The 18,155-nt window shown below is 40.5% G+C and overlaps 1 protein-coding gene across 1 annotated transcript; it reads left to right on the forward strand.

Moving 5' to 3' along the window:
* Positions 1–315: 315 nt before the first annotated feature.
* Positions 316–16,092, forward strand: LOC108965774. The gene is made up of 6 exons (XM_018928376.1): positions 316–1,167; positions 13,406–13,709; positions 13,873–14,072; positions 14,181–14,436; positions 14,672–15,282; positions 15,405–16,092. Exons 1-6 carry the CDS (start codon positions 822–824, stop codon positions 15,671–15,673), a joined length of 1,986 nt encoding a protein of 661 aa, XP_018783921.1. The 5' UTR covers positions 316–821; the 3' UTR covers positions 15,674–16,092.
* Positions 16,093–18,155: the final 2,063 nt, after the last annotated feature.

An 18,155-nucleotide genomic window follows, 5' to 3' on the forward strand; every position in this document is an offset into this window, starting at 1 on the left:
GTAAACCCACTTGCGCTCACAACATTTTCTCTCTCGCGCCAGCAGATGTATTGAGTAAAAGCTCCACYGYGCTCAGTTAAATKTAGCGTGCCTCTCTGTTTATRCCCGAAAGTACTCAAGTAGCATTCTGCGCAATCGCATTTAGCCTTGGCAATGACAGAAGGCCGCAAACCGGCAACTGCTGCAGCACAACAAAAACAATAGAAGAAGTTAGCTTAGCASAGTCTCGGCTTTACCCATCATGCGCTGCCGACAGTGACTTTTGGTTGAGTTTGCAGTTGCCACAACCGAWCAAAATCAGTTGTTAGCCGCATTGGTGAAAGAGCGGACGCGTTTACGGCTGCGCAAAGGTGGTTAAAAGCGAACGTTGAAAATCGACAAGAAGTAGTGCAGTCAAAGCCAAAGTGTTGTAAAATTAAACTAATTTTAGTTAATCGCCGTGCAGTTCACTCRCATGTGCTCTCGCGATAAATTCAAGGTCYAGCATTCTTCACCGAAACGCGTTCTTTGTGTTTGCTTTTTATGTTCACCACTGATATTTACACGCTTATATGTGTATAGACAATAGTCTACTTGCCAGCGTAGAAAGTGTTCCGCTCATTAGGCGCTTCTTTGTGTAAAATCAACAAAGCAATTCTTTTCGATCTCCGCTAAACTTCTTTTCTTCAATTGAAGTCACAGTCGAAGCATTTAACAAAAACAACAAATATCTAAATAATACAAACAAATTGCGAAAAAGCCAACTCTTTGTAAAAGTACGCAAATCGTTGGAAACATCTGTTCCCAGCTGTGATCGCACCTTTGGCTGAGGCTGAGTAAAGATGCGCTTTCGTTCCAGAACCGCATTATTGTTGCYCAGCTGCTGGCGACCGTCAATAAAGAGCGGTGAACGCCGGCGAGCTGCTGCTGCTGCTGSMAACAGCAAAGCTGGTTACAACATTCTGCTTGTTKTCCTCCTGCWGCAGGTGCTAATAGCCGCTGCTGCAGCCGGTGCCGTCACAGCCAGTGCTGGCGGAACGAAAGGATTACAGCGCATGCGGGCAGCGAAGGTAGCGCACGTTCATGGCCTCCAGGCAGTGCCAGAAAGCTTAAGCATCAACAAGTCGCTGACAAAGGACAAGCAAAGCCGATACATCGACGACAGCAATCACTTGGCTGGCAAATACGGTGAGTGCAGTTTGTAAGCAAGATGTCAACGTTTTATCGGAMTGTCAAGTGATAAGTTACCTAATGGTTACTGTCATGAAATATACTAAAAATAACTTGAGGATTGAGTGGCAATTCGAAGACAGTGGGCACAGCTTGGACATGCCTAAGTTAATGGGTCTTATTATTTTTATTTCATTAAGAAATATGGTCGATAGTTTCATATTTTTGAACGAGCGGCTCTAAATTTTTTCTATTGATGAGATCATAACAAAGTATTTACCTTGTGCTGTTTACGCCCAAATCTTTAAATAATTGCAWATAAGCGCTATATTYAAATAGTTTTGGACTTGGTCAATTTTTCGTTATAAGATGATACACCTCAAAGGCACTGTTTGTGGTAATTGAAAGAATCGGTTGCAATTTAAAATCAAGTTATTTTGTTATATGGGATTTCACTGTATTTCTATTTATGAATTGTTCTGACTACTTTATCTTCTAAGTTTCTTCAAACTGGACACAGTGTGCTAAATTTTGCTAAAATCGGTTCAGTAGTTTAGGAGTACATCGCGGACAAACAACGTGACGCGTAATTTTTATATATARAGATTATATATATACATAAGGGCAGGTACAATGTAGATTCATCATCATTTTTAAAAATTAGCTAATGTTTTGTAGCTTTTAAGTCGAGGTCTTAGAACATTACAACTTTGCATTTAAAAATCATAAACTTTAGAAACAATCTTCTAACTCAACGGCGGTTTTTGATTAGTTAATATCAAAATTATAATTTACCCTATTCATGATTTTCATTTTAACTTTTARCTTTAAATTTAAATTTTTGTTGTCAGAGCTGCTACAGTCTATTATTTGAACATAGCGTAGATATTCCAAAACAATACATACAAGAGCTACATAAAGGTTGTAATTATTCATAGCCATAACTATACTTTTACATACTTCCAACTTGGCCCCATTATTTGGCCCGCAGTCTATAGTCAAAGTTGAGAAACAAAGCAGCTTTTCCCAGATTCTGCGGTGGCCTTTTGAACCGATATCGCCCCCTTCCTTCCTGCACCCATTCTGCCTGTTTAACGGCGTGAGACTCATTGCTCAGCAAAAGAAGAAGTACCTAATTACCAAACGCCGATTACTACTATTAGCATTATTTATATTTAAACACTAATTAGGCAAAAATCAAACGAARACGCTCGCTCAAAGAAGACATAATAGAGGAACAAAAAATTTACAAAAACAGAAACAAAAATTAATTATGTAAAAGGCCAGCTTTTCTTTTCCGTAAACAATTGCATATTTGGCGAGCGCTGCTTTGCTTTCTAAACAGCGTCGCTGAAGTTCCGMTTGTGAGGCCAAAAGCAAAAGATTTAAGCAACGAACCAGCATCACGATTAACAATTTGTCTGCCGCGCTCTTGAACACGTATGCACATGTTTGCATGTGTGCAGCGTTGGTGTTGCGTTAAATCTGTGCTGGTATGTCATTCTTGTGTTTAACAAAACACAAAACAAAATCCTTAAACAATGGAATAAAAATAATGGCACCGCGTGCGGACTTGCAGCTTTCAGCGAGAACTTTCGAAGAAGAAAATAATTAATGCAAAGCCGAATGGAAAAACTTCATGTGCCAACGAAACACCTTAAATTAAGAAAGCAACAACAACAACGACACTACTGTGTACTATTAGAGGTGACCAAATACGTATTATCAGGCAGGCAGATGGAAACGTTTAGAAACTGCCCATACAATTAATGAGGCAACAATTTCATTTGGCATTTTTACATACCTTTTGTTGCTGTAGCCATTATATGCTGATCGCCTTTCAACGCCATACTTGGCTGCGCTTCTTCGCAGTGGATTGTACGCATGCGTGTGCAGTACGCGTTGTCTTTTTCACTGCTGGAGCTTGAATACAAGTTTATATAAATATATATAAAGAAATAWTAAAAGGGCGCTGCGAAAAAGGGAGCACGCGGAAACATTGCGAAGATTATGCAGACAGCAAGCAAGTCAGTCGGTCAGTCGACTACCGCCATTTACGTACCACACATTTACCTAAAATCGTAGGTGCAGAATTGCCTTACTTTTAGGTATGTATATATATATATATATAATAGTGGATCCTGTCACGCGTTAATGTGGTATATATTCTATACTATTACTCATATAATAAACTATTCAATACAGTGAAAATTTTATGTGCATTAATTAGTAGAGCATCCATTTAATAGAGCTTTAATTGAATTTTTATTGAATTTTTGCTAAGTTGGTTTGAACTGGACACAGTGTGTTWCATTTTAGTTTAGGAGTCCATYGCGGACAAACATTTGAATTTGCCTATTTTTGGCCTGAATGAGGTTACCTTGTATGAAACAAATTCTTATTCACACACTTTCCTCATTATTCACTTTATTTCTACGTATTAACTAACTAATTCACGATTTAATATTTTTTGCTTCAACTGTGCTCTTGTTAGCTTAGGTTAGGAGTCATCCTAATTTCGTTTTTCTCTTAACTTCTATTAAGATCACCACAGAGCATACAAATAATGACCAAAAGCAGATATCTGTTGGCCCCTAAGTCATTAATATGCAAACGAGGGAAGCACAAGAGCCCTAAATCTGACTGCTCATTTATTAAATGGAAAGCTCTCCATTGAAAGTGAACCACACATACAAACGCAAATGAAGCTAAGGGTTCAGTGGCGGTTAGTTTTTAAGCAGCAACAAATGATTAGGAAGCAATATTGTAAAATAAAACGCATTTGGAGTATGGAGATCACATTTGAACATTTGAAGACTTGAAAACTAAAAGTCACGCAATTACGAACGAAGACACATGCGGTAGCCGAAATGACTTGACAAATCCTGAAAATTACAATAACAAAGATACCATATGTTTTGATTGTTCAACACAATACAAAAATGCAACAACTTGAGATGCTTGTGTAATTGCATAGCGCGCGTTTTGTATGGCTGCCTTACCAGTTCTCATTATTTTTTTTATTATTGTATTTTTTTTGTTGTTTTGCAATCTCTGTTAAGTGTTAATATTTGAATGCTTTTCGTATTAATTAAATTGTTTTGTAGCATGAAGAAGACAAAAAAGTGAAAGTTTAGCCCAGCGATGCGGCAACGCACTTACCAACGCGATTACCAGCACAATGGCGCCGACTGCTGGCTGCGCTGGGAGTCGTCTTTGAATTCGGGCGGCATAACAAGATTAGACGGTTTGTTATACTCTCAATGGGCATATAATAAATCATTTACTTAAGCGCTTATGAATTTTTCGAAAAGCTTTATGATGGATYTTAAACGGTTGCAGCATGTGGTTGAAAGTGAAATTGGGGCACAAATCGAACAAARCACGAACCGTATTGAATGCGCCAGCTCAAGAAGTGCAAAACAATAGAAGCGCACTCGCCCGTCGTTTAAGTCTTTCGTGCGCTCACTGGAGCGATGGCGGCGGCGACGGTGGCGGTGTAGAGCGCTTTGGTCACAGTTAAGAATGAAAGTCTATAAAATTTAATGAACCGCTGCAAGATGCGGTGGTTAAGTGGTTGGCTTTGTTTATGCATTTGCGGTTGAAGAACAACAGAAGTGCCGCAATTCAATTCGTGCGAGTGGCGAGCGGMGAGAAAATTGCGCGAGTTGTTTGGCGTTTTATGTTGGCGTTGAAAGTGCAAATATTTATTTTGCACTAAAATTGTCAAATTAACTACAAACAGTGATTGCGCTTGTGTGTACGCGCCAGCTTTCGCCTCACTTGCGCCACAAGCAACACGCCTATAATGAGACACTACGAGAACGCAACTTGTTCTGGCGCAGTGGCGCGGATTCTAGTCACGTTTTTTTCAGTGCTGCGGCTTGGCACTGACTTTCTTTTCACATACTTTATTTGGTTGCTTTTCATTTGTGCGTGTATGTGTTTTCATTTTTCCTTTTCGGATTTTTTGCCTGAAGCGCAATATGCAAGCGTGACACCTTCAAAGTCAGCTCCGCCGTCTACGCTAACAGCCTAAACATATTTTACTACACACTGTCAACGCGTTGAACAAATGACGCTTGCCACATAAATTGTCAACTTAACTGTTTACGGTTGAACGGCTGATTTCTTACTCGTCTGCGTTGCAGAAACGCAACAAAAAAAAAAAAACAGTCAAAAACCAAAGCAGCCTTGTTTGCGCGGCGACTACTTCATACCGTTTACTACCTGCAAGAGCGCGCACACACACATGCTTGTATATCTTATCTGCACAGACCCGCACACATGCGCACGCAGGCAGCTTGCCACGAGCAGTCATTGACCGCCGTGCAGCGCGTCCACCGTGTTCTCAACGCCAAGCATACATTTGCGCTTTTTTGTTGTAGTTGTTGTGCTGGGCATTTATTGACATTTTATGTCCCTATTTAGCGCTAAATGCGCACATAAATAATACAACTGAAACATACGAAACGACCTTTTCGGGCGACCGCCACAAGCGCATGATTTTACAACACTCCAACGGCGCTTACCGTTAAGCCTCGTTTGCATGGTGAGAAACTTTATGACACTACTTTTGAGCACTCAAGCCGTTGCGAATGAGTTGCCACTCGCTGTGCACATAAAAACACAGCTAAAATAACAAATCGCCTGCAATTAAATCATATAACTCGAATATATTGACATTGGCAATAAATGCAAATTAAACTCAACCGAATTATATCGGTTTGCGAGTCATAAACTTCAACAATGATTAAATTAGAGCTTACAAGGGGTTCGCGCAGTTCCGCCAGAGATAACTGATTGGAATGTGGCGTCGTAGACTAAAGAACGAGAATACTGTGCTTCTAAGTATACTTGAAAGGGACTTACTTCAGAAAATCCACACCTAAACTCGATTTATAATTGGTGAAAGAAGCTGGGACCTGGCTTGGAATATATACTTGTTTCGGAGGATGTAATTACCTCAAATTTCTGATCAAACTTCAACTTATTTTTTATATTTATACTATACGCACTGATACAGCATCGTCTCTGTAAGCTTCACAAATTTCATTGGTGCCTTGCGTGGCATTCTCCCCTTTTTTATACAAGAATTTGCGAGTTTCTTCATTATTTCCACTTATTTTTGAACAGCTGTAACTTTTTTCAAATTCCCGAATTTATTTTATTTTTGGTTAAATGTAGCTTAAAATCTCATCTTTCGACCACTTATGCTATACACAATGCGATACGTAGCACTAGAGCTATATGACTGCAACGACATCTAGTGACAAAATACGAAAAGAATTTTTCGACTACCTAGACTTTTTTCTTAGTGTATCAAGGCGCGCAGGCCTCAAAGAGCTTGTGAGTACTTTTTGTCAGTTGTCGGGGATTTTTGCGAAAATTTTGTAATTTGTTTACATTTAATTTAGCTGTTTGCCATTTTCGTTGCTCGCATTGGCGCTTTTGCCTTATGCATATGTATGCATGTGTGCAGGTATGTGGAAATATCATGTTGTACGAATGGGTTGCTTTGTATTGTTGCTGTTTTCGCTATTTTTGCCGAACCTCACTTGACCCATTAACCGCCTGACATTATTGCAAGCTTCCAACTTACTTAGCAGCGTGTTTGACAGCGGCGCTCGCCGTGTTGTTTTTGCTTAATTAAAAAATCTTTAATGCGAGTAGTTTGCCGCTGCTGCTATCGGCATTTTCGTTGATGGAAACTTTTCCAACTTGTCGAATGTGCGTGCCGCTGAAATGGAAAGAACGTTGGTGAACGTCGCTTGCTCGCCGCCAGCGATGTCGGCAGACGTTTCCACTTATTTTTTCCTACTTTTTGGCTACATTTTTTATATCGCGATTTCTTGTTTTTGCTAGTTTTTTTTTTGCTCTGATGAAAGTTTCGCTTATGAATTTTATTGAACCGGAAGCAATAGTGGAGGCGACTGGCGAGAAATAGCAAACCAAAGTGCAGGTAAAATTTGAACGGCTTCTAAGTTTGCGCAAACAGTAACAACACCTAAATATGTTCAATGAAAATCACACCTAAACGCGTAACTTAATAAAAATTCTGTGGGGAAAAACGATAGGGTCAATCACAGGATTAAAARTTCTTATTCTCTTCTAAAAAATGTCACTAAAGTGGTATCTCCTTTAAAGCTGGTTCCTCAAACATCAGTTCTGCAGCAAATGAGGTGTCTTCATATTTCAGTCGTAAACTTTTATTACTTCAAATTTATAGTTGGAATATTAATATTTTTTGCAAAGTCATAAGCAATTTTATTAATTCATGCTTGGCCGCTTCACAATTCAGTACTATTAGTGATAAGCGCTCTTGGTTTTTTAGTAAGAACTTACGTAGCAATATATTTTACTACCTTTACCATGCATATGTACGTAYRTATATTTATGCATACCACGCGTTTGTATAGATTGGCGCTGATAGACATCACCAGCATTGCTCTCAGATAAAATTAAATCTTTTTATTATTAACTAACTAATATTTTTTAAATGTTATTAGCAAACGAAAATTGACAGTCGCATACTTCAAGCAGAAGTTAGAAAAACTCGTGGCATTTGATAGCCTTAGCACTTTGTTGAACAACCGTTGTGCAAAAAGCAGCATTAGCAACGCTATTTATTACTATAATATATATAATATATGTTTATATAGTTAGCATTTCCGCGCCGTTTGTGGCAGTTAGACGGCCATTAGGCCGGCAGACCTCACCAGTGGTCAACTGAAGTGTGCATGAAACATTTCTGTGCTCTCAAATGCCATTGTTGCCGACCATTTGGCACTTTCAAACATTGATGGCTAAAACCAAAATGTTACCTAACTATGCACCGCAATGTTGACGCACTGTTGATATGCTGCACTTTCCTCGCGCACTGCACCAAGGAAAATGATAGGAAAGGGGTGCGGTTTGATCGATTAAAACGGAAAGGTGCTCCATACCATTTATTACATAATCAAAAAGCATTCGATGGTCCACAACCGCCGGCTTTGCTTCTAACGAAAGTGAGTGCAAAAAAGTATGTTGCCACTTACCACGTACGCCACGAATTGGCTCATCCTCGACGCAATATTACGGCAATTTGCATTAAATTGCACTTTGCATGCTACAAACAGACGCAAATTGCATTTAATTAAATTCGCATTTGCCTGCCAACTCTCAGTGTTTGTATTTGGCAAACGCTCATGCACATGCATACATACGTATGGGTGCACGTTGTTACGTATGTGCGCTTATGCAAATGTGTGCGCTTGTTGCTCTGCGTTGCATTAAAAGGGCCGTTCTTTTTCTGTCAGCTCCGGTAATTGCTGGCCATTTCCTGCCACAGCCGAGCGATAAGGCAATGCAGCACATTTTAAAAGCCAAGAGCCTGTCTAGCTGTTGCCGAAGCCGCCTATGTATGTGTGCGTGTATGCAAACAAATGGTCATTTCAGCATATTTAAATACATATGTATATATATACATATATACAAGTATATATATTGTTAGCAGCGGATATTGCAAACGTATCGGTTTCCCCATGATTTCCTTCGCATATCATTGTCATTAGTGACAATCTKCTCCTTCTTCTTTGCCATATGTAATTATACAAGCGATTCGCAGGCGCAAGTAAGAGTGAAAATGTGTGTTTAGCTGGAAATCGCCGTTAAATTGTTGCAGGAAATGGACAAAGCGCGGCGTACCAGTTCGGCGTGAAAGTCTTTTGTTTAATATACTTGTTCTCTGTGAGCGCTCATACGCAAATATTATACTCATATAAACATACAACAGGTTTCCTACAGCTAGGAAAATGGTGGTAAGAAAGAATGTTATTCTCCCTCAATTTCTTTGAGGGGAAACCAAAAGTTATGTGAAAATAAAGAGCTTTAACCTATCCATTGGAAATAATTGCGAAAAATTACATAGTTTCCTCACATGCTTTATTCCGTCAAATCATATTAAAGACCGCGGCACTAATAAGCGTTTTACGTTCATTCATTGTATAACTAGGCACAGGGTTTGTCCGGAAAGTAATAGGACAGCGTCGATTTTATCAAATTTYTTGAACAAATCGTTACAGTTCTTTAAAAGCTTTTAAAATTAGCATCTTCAGCTAGATACAGCGCTCCCAGCGAGATTTCCAAGCATTGAAGGCGTCACGAAAGGCATTCTCCGGAATAGCCTGGAAAGCCTTGGATCCAGTCTGTCGTCTCAAAATGCTTGCCTTTCATCGACTTTTCAGGCAAGGAAGCATTGGGATGCCGCCCTTGGTTAGGTAGCTGTTCACAAGAAAGGTGGTGTGAGCCGAGACATTACCGTGGYGCAACTTTCAATCGGCTACGATGTCTTGTCGAACTCGATTGACCCTTCGTTCGAATCTCTTGAGAACTTTTACTTATAATTTGGCGTTGATGGTTTGTCCAGGAGGAACGAATTCATTGTGGACGTTGCCTTTATTGTCAAAAAAGACGGTGCTCGTAGACAACTGACTAGTCGCTCATTTGTTAGCTGGGAAAGCCCTCTACCGAATCCAGTCAGTACTCGCCCGAAGTACAGTCGCGATGGAAGAAAATCAGTCCTATTAATTTTCGGAAAACCCTGAATACTGAAAGGTGGTAARTCAAAAGTACATTTCTTTTAACGAGAAAATCGCTAAATCATAAATTACACTTCAATACACTTCATATCTAATAGACAACAATTCCAACAACATTTAAGCGGCTTCSACTGACCCTAATCCTATCTCATACTTCCTCTTTTCGATAGCTTGTTTTCGTTTTGCACTTMAGCTTTTAGGAGCATTGAGGAATTWATTAATGATTGTAACCTGAATCTAAAGTGGATACAACAACACTTTCGAAGAGCGCACTTAGTTAACTTACAAGAAAATTACATTTCTTCACGAAGCACGAAGCTTCAAGCAGCTGGCTGAGTGCTCTGAGCATGTGTGTGCTTCGGAGATCTCCAATTAGGCTGCCAATTCYGTCGAATCTCATTATTGTACAATGAAGCGAAACGAAAGCAATGGAAAACGGAGCAGATGGGCAAGAAAACACTTAAAAGTGTTAAGTAATAATAAGCTCTTATTGTTGTTGGAACTTGTTGCAAATTTGCSTCTGATTACACAGACTCTTTTAAACACTTATAAATTGCTCAGCCGAGATATGCCCWAGAGGAGAGCGAAATAGACGTTGTTCAAACATGTCTTTAACGATTGTTTCTTCAACTAATTTCAGTATACATTTATCCATATTTCTATTATCATCTGCGCCAACAAATGTCTTCAGAGCATTAAGTTATCCTAAACGCTATTACCATCGTGCATCTGAGCATTTATTGCTCGGATATATTTGTACAACTTAACACCTAAGCCTCACATCTACATTAGTTCGTTTGGTAATGCACGCTTACATAGCCAATAGATACTTACATTTATGCATGTTAGTAATATTGATTGTTGCTACACAAAACTGCTGAGGCAAGAAAACGTGCTGCATCTATAAGTAGCAATTCCAACAGCARCAGCAACTGTGAAAAATTGCAACAAAAACCTCTGATTGTAGATAAAGTAGGCAAACGGTAGTGATGGCGCSCGAGAACGTGAGGGTCTTGACAGAATTCCGTAAAGCTTATTGTAACAGCTCACTCCCAGCAGGAAAGCACTGAGCTATATTTTTTTCGAAGCTTCATACTTTTGGAATAACCTCTTCATCTAAATATCACTACTCAACACTTATATAATAATCAAAACCTGCAATTCGCCTGCACGTTGTATCCATTCGCTTCTTTGATTGTGGAATTTTGCTTAAAAGAAAGTAAAATTAGTTTTTAGAGCACATAAATGGTGTCGGCATACCGCTACTTGGCTCAGCTGACCTTCAAGCAGATTGAAATAAATGCACTCAATGACAAAGTGGCATGCACAGAGAGGAACTTCATTGACCCCTTCAACCCACGCTGAGATTCTGCAGCCACAACAGCAAGCAGTGCAATCAACCATAAACTCTCCAATGGCCAACTGACCAAAATCGTAGCGGGATCAACAGAATGAGCTCAGCTGCGGCTATTCTCAGTAAGCTGTGCGTTTGCATTTTGTGGAATAATTTGGCATTAGCTTGGAAAAGGTCAAGCGCCAGTCGCACAGGGGTCAAGTGTCAAAAGCGTGCGTCACAAATTCTGTTGCTTAYGCTGCYAGTACTGCTGYCACAGACTTGTGGCAATGCAATTATTTATTTTTTGTGTTGTGACTCAGAAGCTGTCGACGGTGAACAGCTGCCGCAMTTTTCATTCATCGGCTTGTACTTAGGCAGRCAGCGACAGCGATGCCATCACTTACATATTTGTTGTGCATTATGCCGAGCGACGCCAGCGAATTGGGTTAATACACTCGCGTTTAGTCGCATCGGGTGTCGAGYGTCCAGAACGAGTTCGTGCCGRGCGTTCGAAGGAGAACAGCTGCTATTGCAACAACACTAATAACAGTGACGTTGGTAGTGATTGTAGGAGCGACCAGCCTAAGCATTGTCGTTTTCACTTTTCGTATTCGATTCACTTGGTTCGCCGCTACCAACTGTCTCACCGACGGCGGGCGTTGAGTGGTGTAGTTTGGGGGGTTTAACTTGTCTGCAATGAGTGCACTGCACGTACGCTGGCTCAATGGCCCGTTTGTTGCAAGTTGCAAGTATTTGACGTTTATTTGATTTGTTGTCAATGCGTTCGGTGGCGTGATTATAGCTGATGCTTGACGGTKACTGTTTGATGGCTTTCGCACTGTTATGGCCAACTAGTAGCATCTGGCTCTCGTAGAAGATATGCAGTGAGCATTTACCCCTGATGCCATTGGCAATTTGTCAATTCGTTATCCTTTGTAGGAGCTTCTGAGACTTGCCACAAATAGCTATCGGCCACAGAAATTTGAATATTTGTATATGTTTTATTGATTATTTGGAATTTCTAAACGAGTAGTATTTGTAAAATACTCTGCTGAGTGGATAATATATTTAAGGGAAACTTATTGGAATCTTCACTTTTTAAAAACAGATGAAGGTGATAACTAAAAAGTGCTGGGATAAAATAGCTATACGCTCTCTTATTTCAATTTCCTGTATACCTTCCGTTGACCGACTTTAAAAGAGTTTACCTCAAGGGTCACGAGTATAGCATACATTTGTTCGAATAAATTATTTACAATTTAATTAAACCTTYGGCWAATWTTTCCAAAGCTGACTGCTCTGTATATTCTCGAGCACTAAAAATCCTCCCGCTGATCGTCAACGAAACACCAACAAAGGCGGTAGCTTTAAATTTAACGAGCTGCACAGCAGTTGACTGGCCCTGGCCGTGCTCCTACGGGAGTAATTAAAATGTCGGGATTACTATGCAGCCAAAGCATTGAAGTAACCGCAAAAGACACATGCACATATGCGCACACAGACGTTTGCCACATAACCAGGAAAGCCAAAAGCTCACCAACGCAAAATCCCACTGCCCCACAGCCCATGGCAAATAACAGCACTCGAAGTCAAGCAGTGATGCGAYTTTGTTCTTGTRMGCATGCGTTGCAGCACCGTTGGGAATATTTATGCATATTTATACATATGTACGTAAGTSTGTGTTCATAGAATAACAAATAAGAACAACGGCGATAGCTGCAACCAGAGAGATAACGAAGAAGCAGAATGCAAAGACGAAGAATGGCAATCAGCATCCGTTTACGAGTGTACGAGATGTTCAAGCTGCCAGAACATGAGCATGAAACCCGTACTAGTTGCAAGCGGCGCGGTGGCTCTGKCGTTACAGTAGAGGCAAGTTTACCATAACTAGCACACCTACATATGCACCGCAATCTATTGCTGCGCAGTGAGGGGGGACTTCTGCAGACACATTTGTTGCAGTTGTCGTTACCGTTGCTCAGGAACGACTCTTGACTGCAGTTACCTTCGCATGCAACCAATAACAACAAGAGTGACAATTCATTGTGGCAAACACAGTAAATYCATGCATTTGCACACAGAAATTGAAGTGTAAGTGTGTTAGTACACCATCGTTCCTGCTGTAATATACAAAAAATATATACAATTTATTCTCAGTTTCCGAAATATGCTAACACGTTCTTTCATTCATATAATTTAGGTCCCATTAGGTTCGTAATTTCCTAGTTCTGTTTCAGAATTTCGTTTTTCAATCATTTACAAGCACAAACGCGCTCCAAACGTCAACTAGCCATCATTTTAATAACTGTAATTATATTATTCTCGTTTATAATTGCAGAGATACGAAGTGTTTCGGGTGAGCCCAATTACAAATCCGTTAATCTAACCTGGGAGGTGGAATTCGTGCCCTCCGCCGATATTGATGCTATCACCAACAGTAGCGCCGAAGTGGAACCGCCGAARGCGTTTCAGATTTTCTTTTGTGAATTACAGTCATTTGGACCGCATCGTTGTCGCTCCAAATTAGTGAACGAAACTCAACAGCTGGAACCAAACGGTAACGACGACAACAACCACAACAGCAACAACCATAAAGTCAGCTACAAGAACAATAATGGGGAAGACGAACAGGCGAAAAGCAGGTGAGTGTTAACTATTTTAATATCACATCAACTGGGTCAGTGATAAAATCAGCACAGCAAAGCAGAATAGAATATTGCCAACTCTCGACTCAGACAGCGCGTTTTGACGTCTTTTTTTCTTCAACCAATATCATAATGCATATATCTATATTTCTATTATCAGCCGGCAGGTACGTCATTATGCGGTGCAAATCGAAAATCTCCGCATGGCCACCAAATACAGCTTCCACATCCGACCGCAGGCGAAGCGCAGAAACATGAAAATCACTGGGCGCTCAGAGCTTTTCGGCAACGAAATCGACGACGAAGCGAAGGGCGTGCCACTTGATGGCGGCCAAACTATCATTATACCAACGAAAGGATGTAAGCATTGATTAGCTAATTTGTAGCGCAGATGAAGTGGAAAATTATAGAGATTTTATAAATATGTAAAATGCTTTCCTTTCTCKGGCGTTGTGACCACTTTTTCAGTTGCTGCACAAGCTACAAAGTGCTTGCCACAAGCCTCTGAGATCGAAGTGGAAACCGGTCCATATTTTGGTGGGAAAATTGTTGTCGATGGCGGCAACTGTGGCATAAAGGGTGACCAGAATGATCCCACCGATCGTTATACGATGCGAATCGACCACAAAATGTGCGGCAGTTTGGTGAAGCCGGAAACAAATACGGTTGAAACGTTTATAACGGTACAGGAGAARTTGGGCATCTACACACACAGCACACGAAGGTAAATACGAGTAAATAACAAGAATGRACTATTAAACTCGCTAAAAGAATAAAAACCAAACTTAAACACCTTTATAAAATATTCTCAAAAACATTTAAAAATACCAATTCGAAGCAATCTTAAGAAACGTTATTAAACTCGTAGAATCATTAATGCATACATATACTATATGGCTCAGTAATACGCGTGCTCCGGTACTAAATTTTCCTATGGTCTCCTTAATTTTGTTTCTCAGGTTCGTCGTGGTTTGTAGCTTCCAATCGGGCATGCAGACAGTGCGCGCCAGTTTTACCGTACCCGGTAGTGACGGCGTAGCCGCCGCTGTTGAAAATGATCCCTTCGAGCCGGACGATCGGCTGGGCCGAGAACAGCGCTATATGCGCTTTGTGGATAARAGTGCCCTAGTTTTGAARGAGMATGCACCTCTGGAACCTATAGCGCCCGCAGCGCACACGCATAGYTTGGAATCTGACGAAAGCATTGCGTTGGTCCAAGAGGTAACCGARGCCGCCAACGTCAGTTCTGAGCGCAGCGTAGWTAATGAGCTGCTGACCGTCGATAGCAGTGACGTGCCSAACAGTGTGGCGCTGCTGGAGGACATTGTTCCCGGCGTTAATGAGCAGCATATCAAGCACGAAAATGTAATGCCGAAGCTGCAGRAAATTGACGAACAGCATGAGCACGATGCCGCTCCCACAGTGCCGGTRATGGCGGCACGTGCGGCCAAGTACGCGAAACTGGTGCGCGARCAGGCGGTCGCCAATTTGCTGGCAGATGAGGCGAACACCAGCGGAACAATGAGTGTGGAGCAGTGGTATCACTTGCACAATAMAGTCGAGGGAAGAGGTGAGTGGCTATTGCTTAAGCATAGACATAAGGACTATATAGTTTATATTTATTTACAAAGTGGAATCATCACACCTTTACTCAATATTTTTTGTGTTTGTATTAACTTCAACTCGTCTCAGGTTTTGCCACAACTTTGGAGCACATTTCGTCGAATGCCGGCAGTATTATCATCACTGTTTCGCTGTGTGTGATAGTTTTGGGTATCTTCGTGTTTGTCGTGTTCCGTGAGGCGCGTCGTCAACGCTACATTCGCAGCAACATTAAAATGCAGCAGCTGCACTCGTCACGCGCCTCATCGTCCACGTCGCTGACTGCCAGCAAGGCCCAACCAGGAAAGCGAACAATGCCGCGTGCTCTACAGGCTCAGCTTCCACAGGGGTCCATGTAGAAGCACTAGGGTGGTTCTTTCTATTTTTCAGCACTTTAAATAAAATGGAGGGGTTGCAAATAGTACCATAGTTCTTAACGAGATTAGATTAGTTGAATAGCTTATACAGAAAGATAAATATTTTGGGGATATTTCATTAATTAATTAATTTGATAAGTAAGAAGTTGCACACGAAGCTGTGAAACCGTTTACCTAACTCCAGCTATGGTCACTCGTCTTGTTAAATGGCAAAATAGCCGGACTAATAATACCGTCGCGGATTTAACTCAAGGTGACTGAGCATAGATATGCAATTTTAAATAAATATAAAAAAAAATTTGAACATTTTTTCGAGTGGAAATTTCATTTTAATACTCACTATTTTTATGTCGGACTGGACCACATTACACTTTATAGAATCTTGAATAAAAATCGCATTGCCACTATTAGGAGTAATAATTATAAGCGCTGATTGCAATAAACTCGAAATAATCACTTGAAATTTTAAAGTAATTTAAGTTAATATATTATATATATTTAGTTTCTTAGCAATTTTATTGAAAATTACTAAACTAAGTATGCACTAGACATCAGTACTTCTGTCTGACTTATATTACTCATAATATTACAAAATAAGTTAAATAATTTTACTATTTTCTTTATAAGCTAAGCTAAGCACCAGTTCTATGTACTCGTATATAAGTAAAAGATGTATCTGTCTCTTATACACATCTAGATGTGTATAAGAGACAGGACTTATATTACTCATAATATTACAAAATAAGTTAAATAATTTTACTATTTTCTTTATAAGCTAAGCTAAGCACCAGTTCTATGTACTCGTATATAAGTAAAAGATGTATAAACTATAAAATAAATAAATAAATAAATCACCACCACAAATACCTATGCATGTTTTGCTCTTATTTACATTTTCTTCACGCCACATATTCTTCATTGTTTAATACAATTTTGGTGTTTATTCTACTCGTGTAGACGAAATTAGAAGTGAAGTGCATTTGAGTGAGAAAGTTCATTTTCTAGGGCAACTTCGCTTCTTGACCCTTAAAACGCGCGCTGCAATTCAGTGCACTTCGAAGCTCTTGAATTACGCGCGCGCATGCGCAGCATCTCGCCTTCGCTGTCTAACCGCCTAACCCACTCAAGCGCCTATGCTCGTTAGCTTGGTTGCTGGTGACGTCAAAGGCCACGCAGCTGTGCATACGTAAGTAGGTGAGTCGGCCGCTGCCACTCATAGGCTTCATCGGCTTCAGCTTCAGTTTGGCCGACGCGACCCACCGACCGACAATCGCAACGAGAATCGAGGGCGAGCCAGAATCGTGACTCAAAAGACTGAACGTCCACCGCCAACTGATTGCTGAAAGCCAACAAATATTCTTCTTGTTCACTCGCTTACTTATCATTCTAGGGGCGTTGGCCTCYCCATTTGAATTTAGACTATGATCTGCACGTTTCGGCATTAATTCGAGTGTGYCGCGCAAGTACTTAACTCTCAGCGAAAGCTTTTTAAATGCGACAAAACAGCAACGGAGTTCATAAATATGTCCAAGTGTCGACGGCGATCAGCGACAAGAGAATTTATGCATCATTCAAGACAAAAGGAAAAAAATATATTACAGAAGTATTGCGCTGACAKTTATTCTTTGTGGTCAATTTGAGACGAAGACGGAGCCCAGGTATGCCATAGATTTATGACAATCTACGACAAATGCATAAATATTGCATTTTTTACCGCCTTCACCTCCGGCCCCGCTCCACTTGCCGCACRTGGTTTGTACGCAGTCCAAACAATTGCTGCCTAATTAACGTGGCGTTCATAATTTATTGCAAACAGCGCCACAACCTCGCCAACAACCACAGCACTTTATCAACGGCGGTAAATCAGCAAATATTCACAAACAACAACAACAAAAGCGAATGTTTGGTATTTTTATGAAATTGCAACGCGACTCGGAATGTGTTGAGGAAAAACGGAAAATTCTATGGCCGCACAGCGACAAAACAATAACAACAACAAGGGAGAACCCAAGAAGAGTCCAAGTGGAAAGGAACGCGCCTATCTGATGGCAACAAATAGACAAAGAAAGCTTCAAATGGCCTGYCTTGACTTCATCTGCGTCATTTTGGTGTGCTTTGACATTGTGCCGCCGCCAACTAACAGGGTTGCCAACGCAATTTTTTTCTTGCTAACAGGTGCAAAGAAGGATTTTACTTTTGCCTAGAAACTTTAATACTAAAAGCTAGAATTAAATGGTTCAGTAAGCTAGTAGTAGTAAGTAGTAGCTCAAGATTACTCAGAACTATTTGAGCGCAAATAGACAACAATTATCTGCAGAGAATGCTCTCAGGCCTTATTCTATCAATGGCCCCGACGGACGGTAGACCTCACATTCAAGCATATCACGGTCACCTGAAGTTTTAAATTATTAATATCCACCATTAACAGCTTTTAATTTGAATTTGACAAGTGCTCACTTTTGAA

Source organism: Bactrocera latifrons, unplaced genomic scaffold (genome assembly GCF_001853355.1).
Source record: "Bactrocera latifrons isolate USDA-ARS-PBARC rearing strain unplaced genomic scaffold, ASM185335v1 scaffold_149, whole genome shotgun sequence".
NCBI classification, from domain to species: Eukaryota; Metazoa; Arthropoda; class Insecta; order Diptera; family Tephritidae; genus Bactrocera; species Bactrocera latifrons.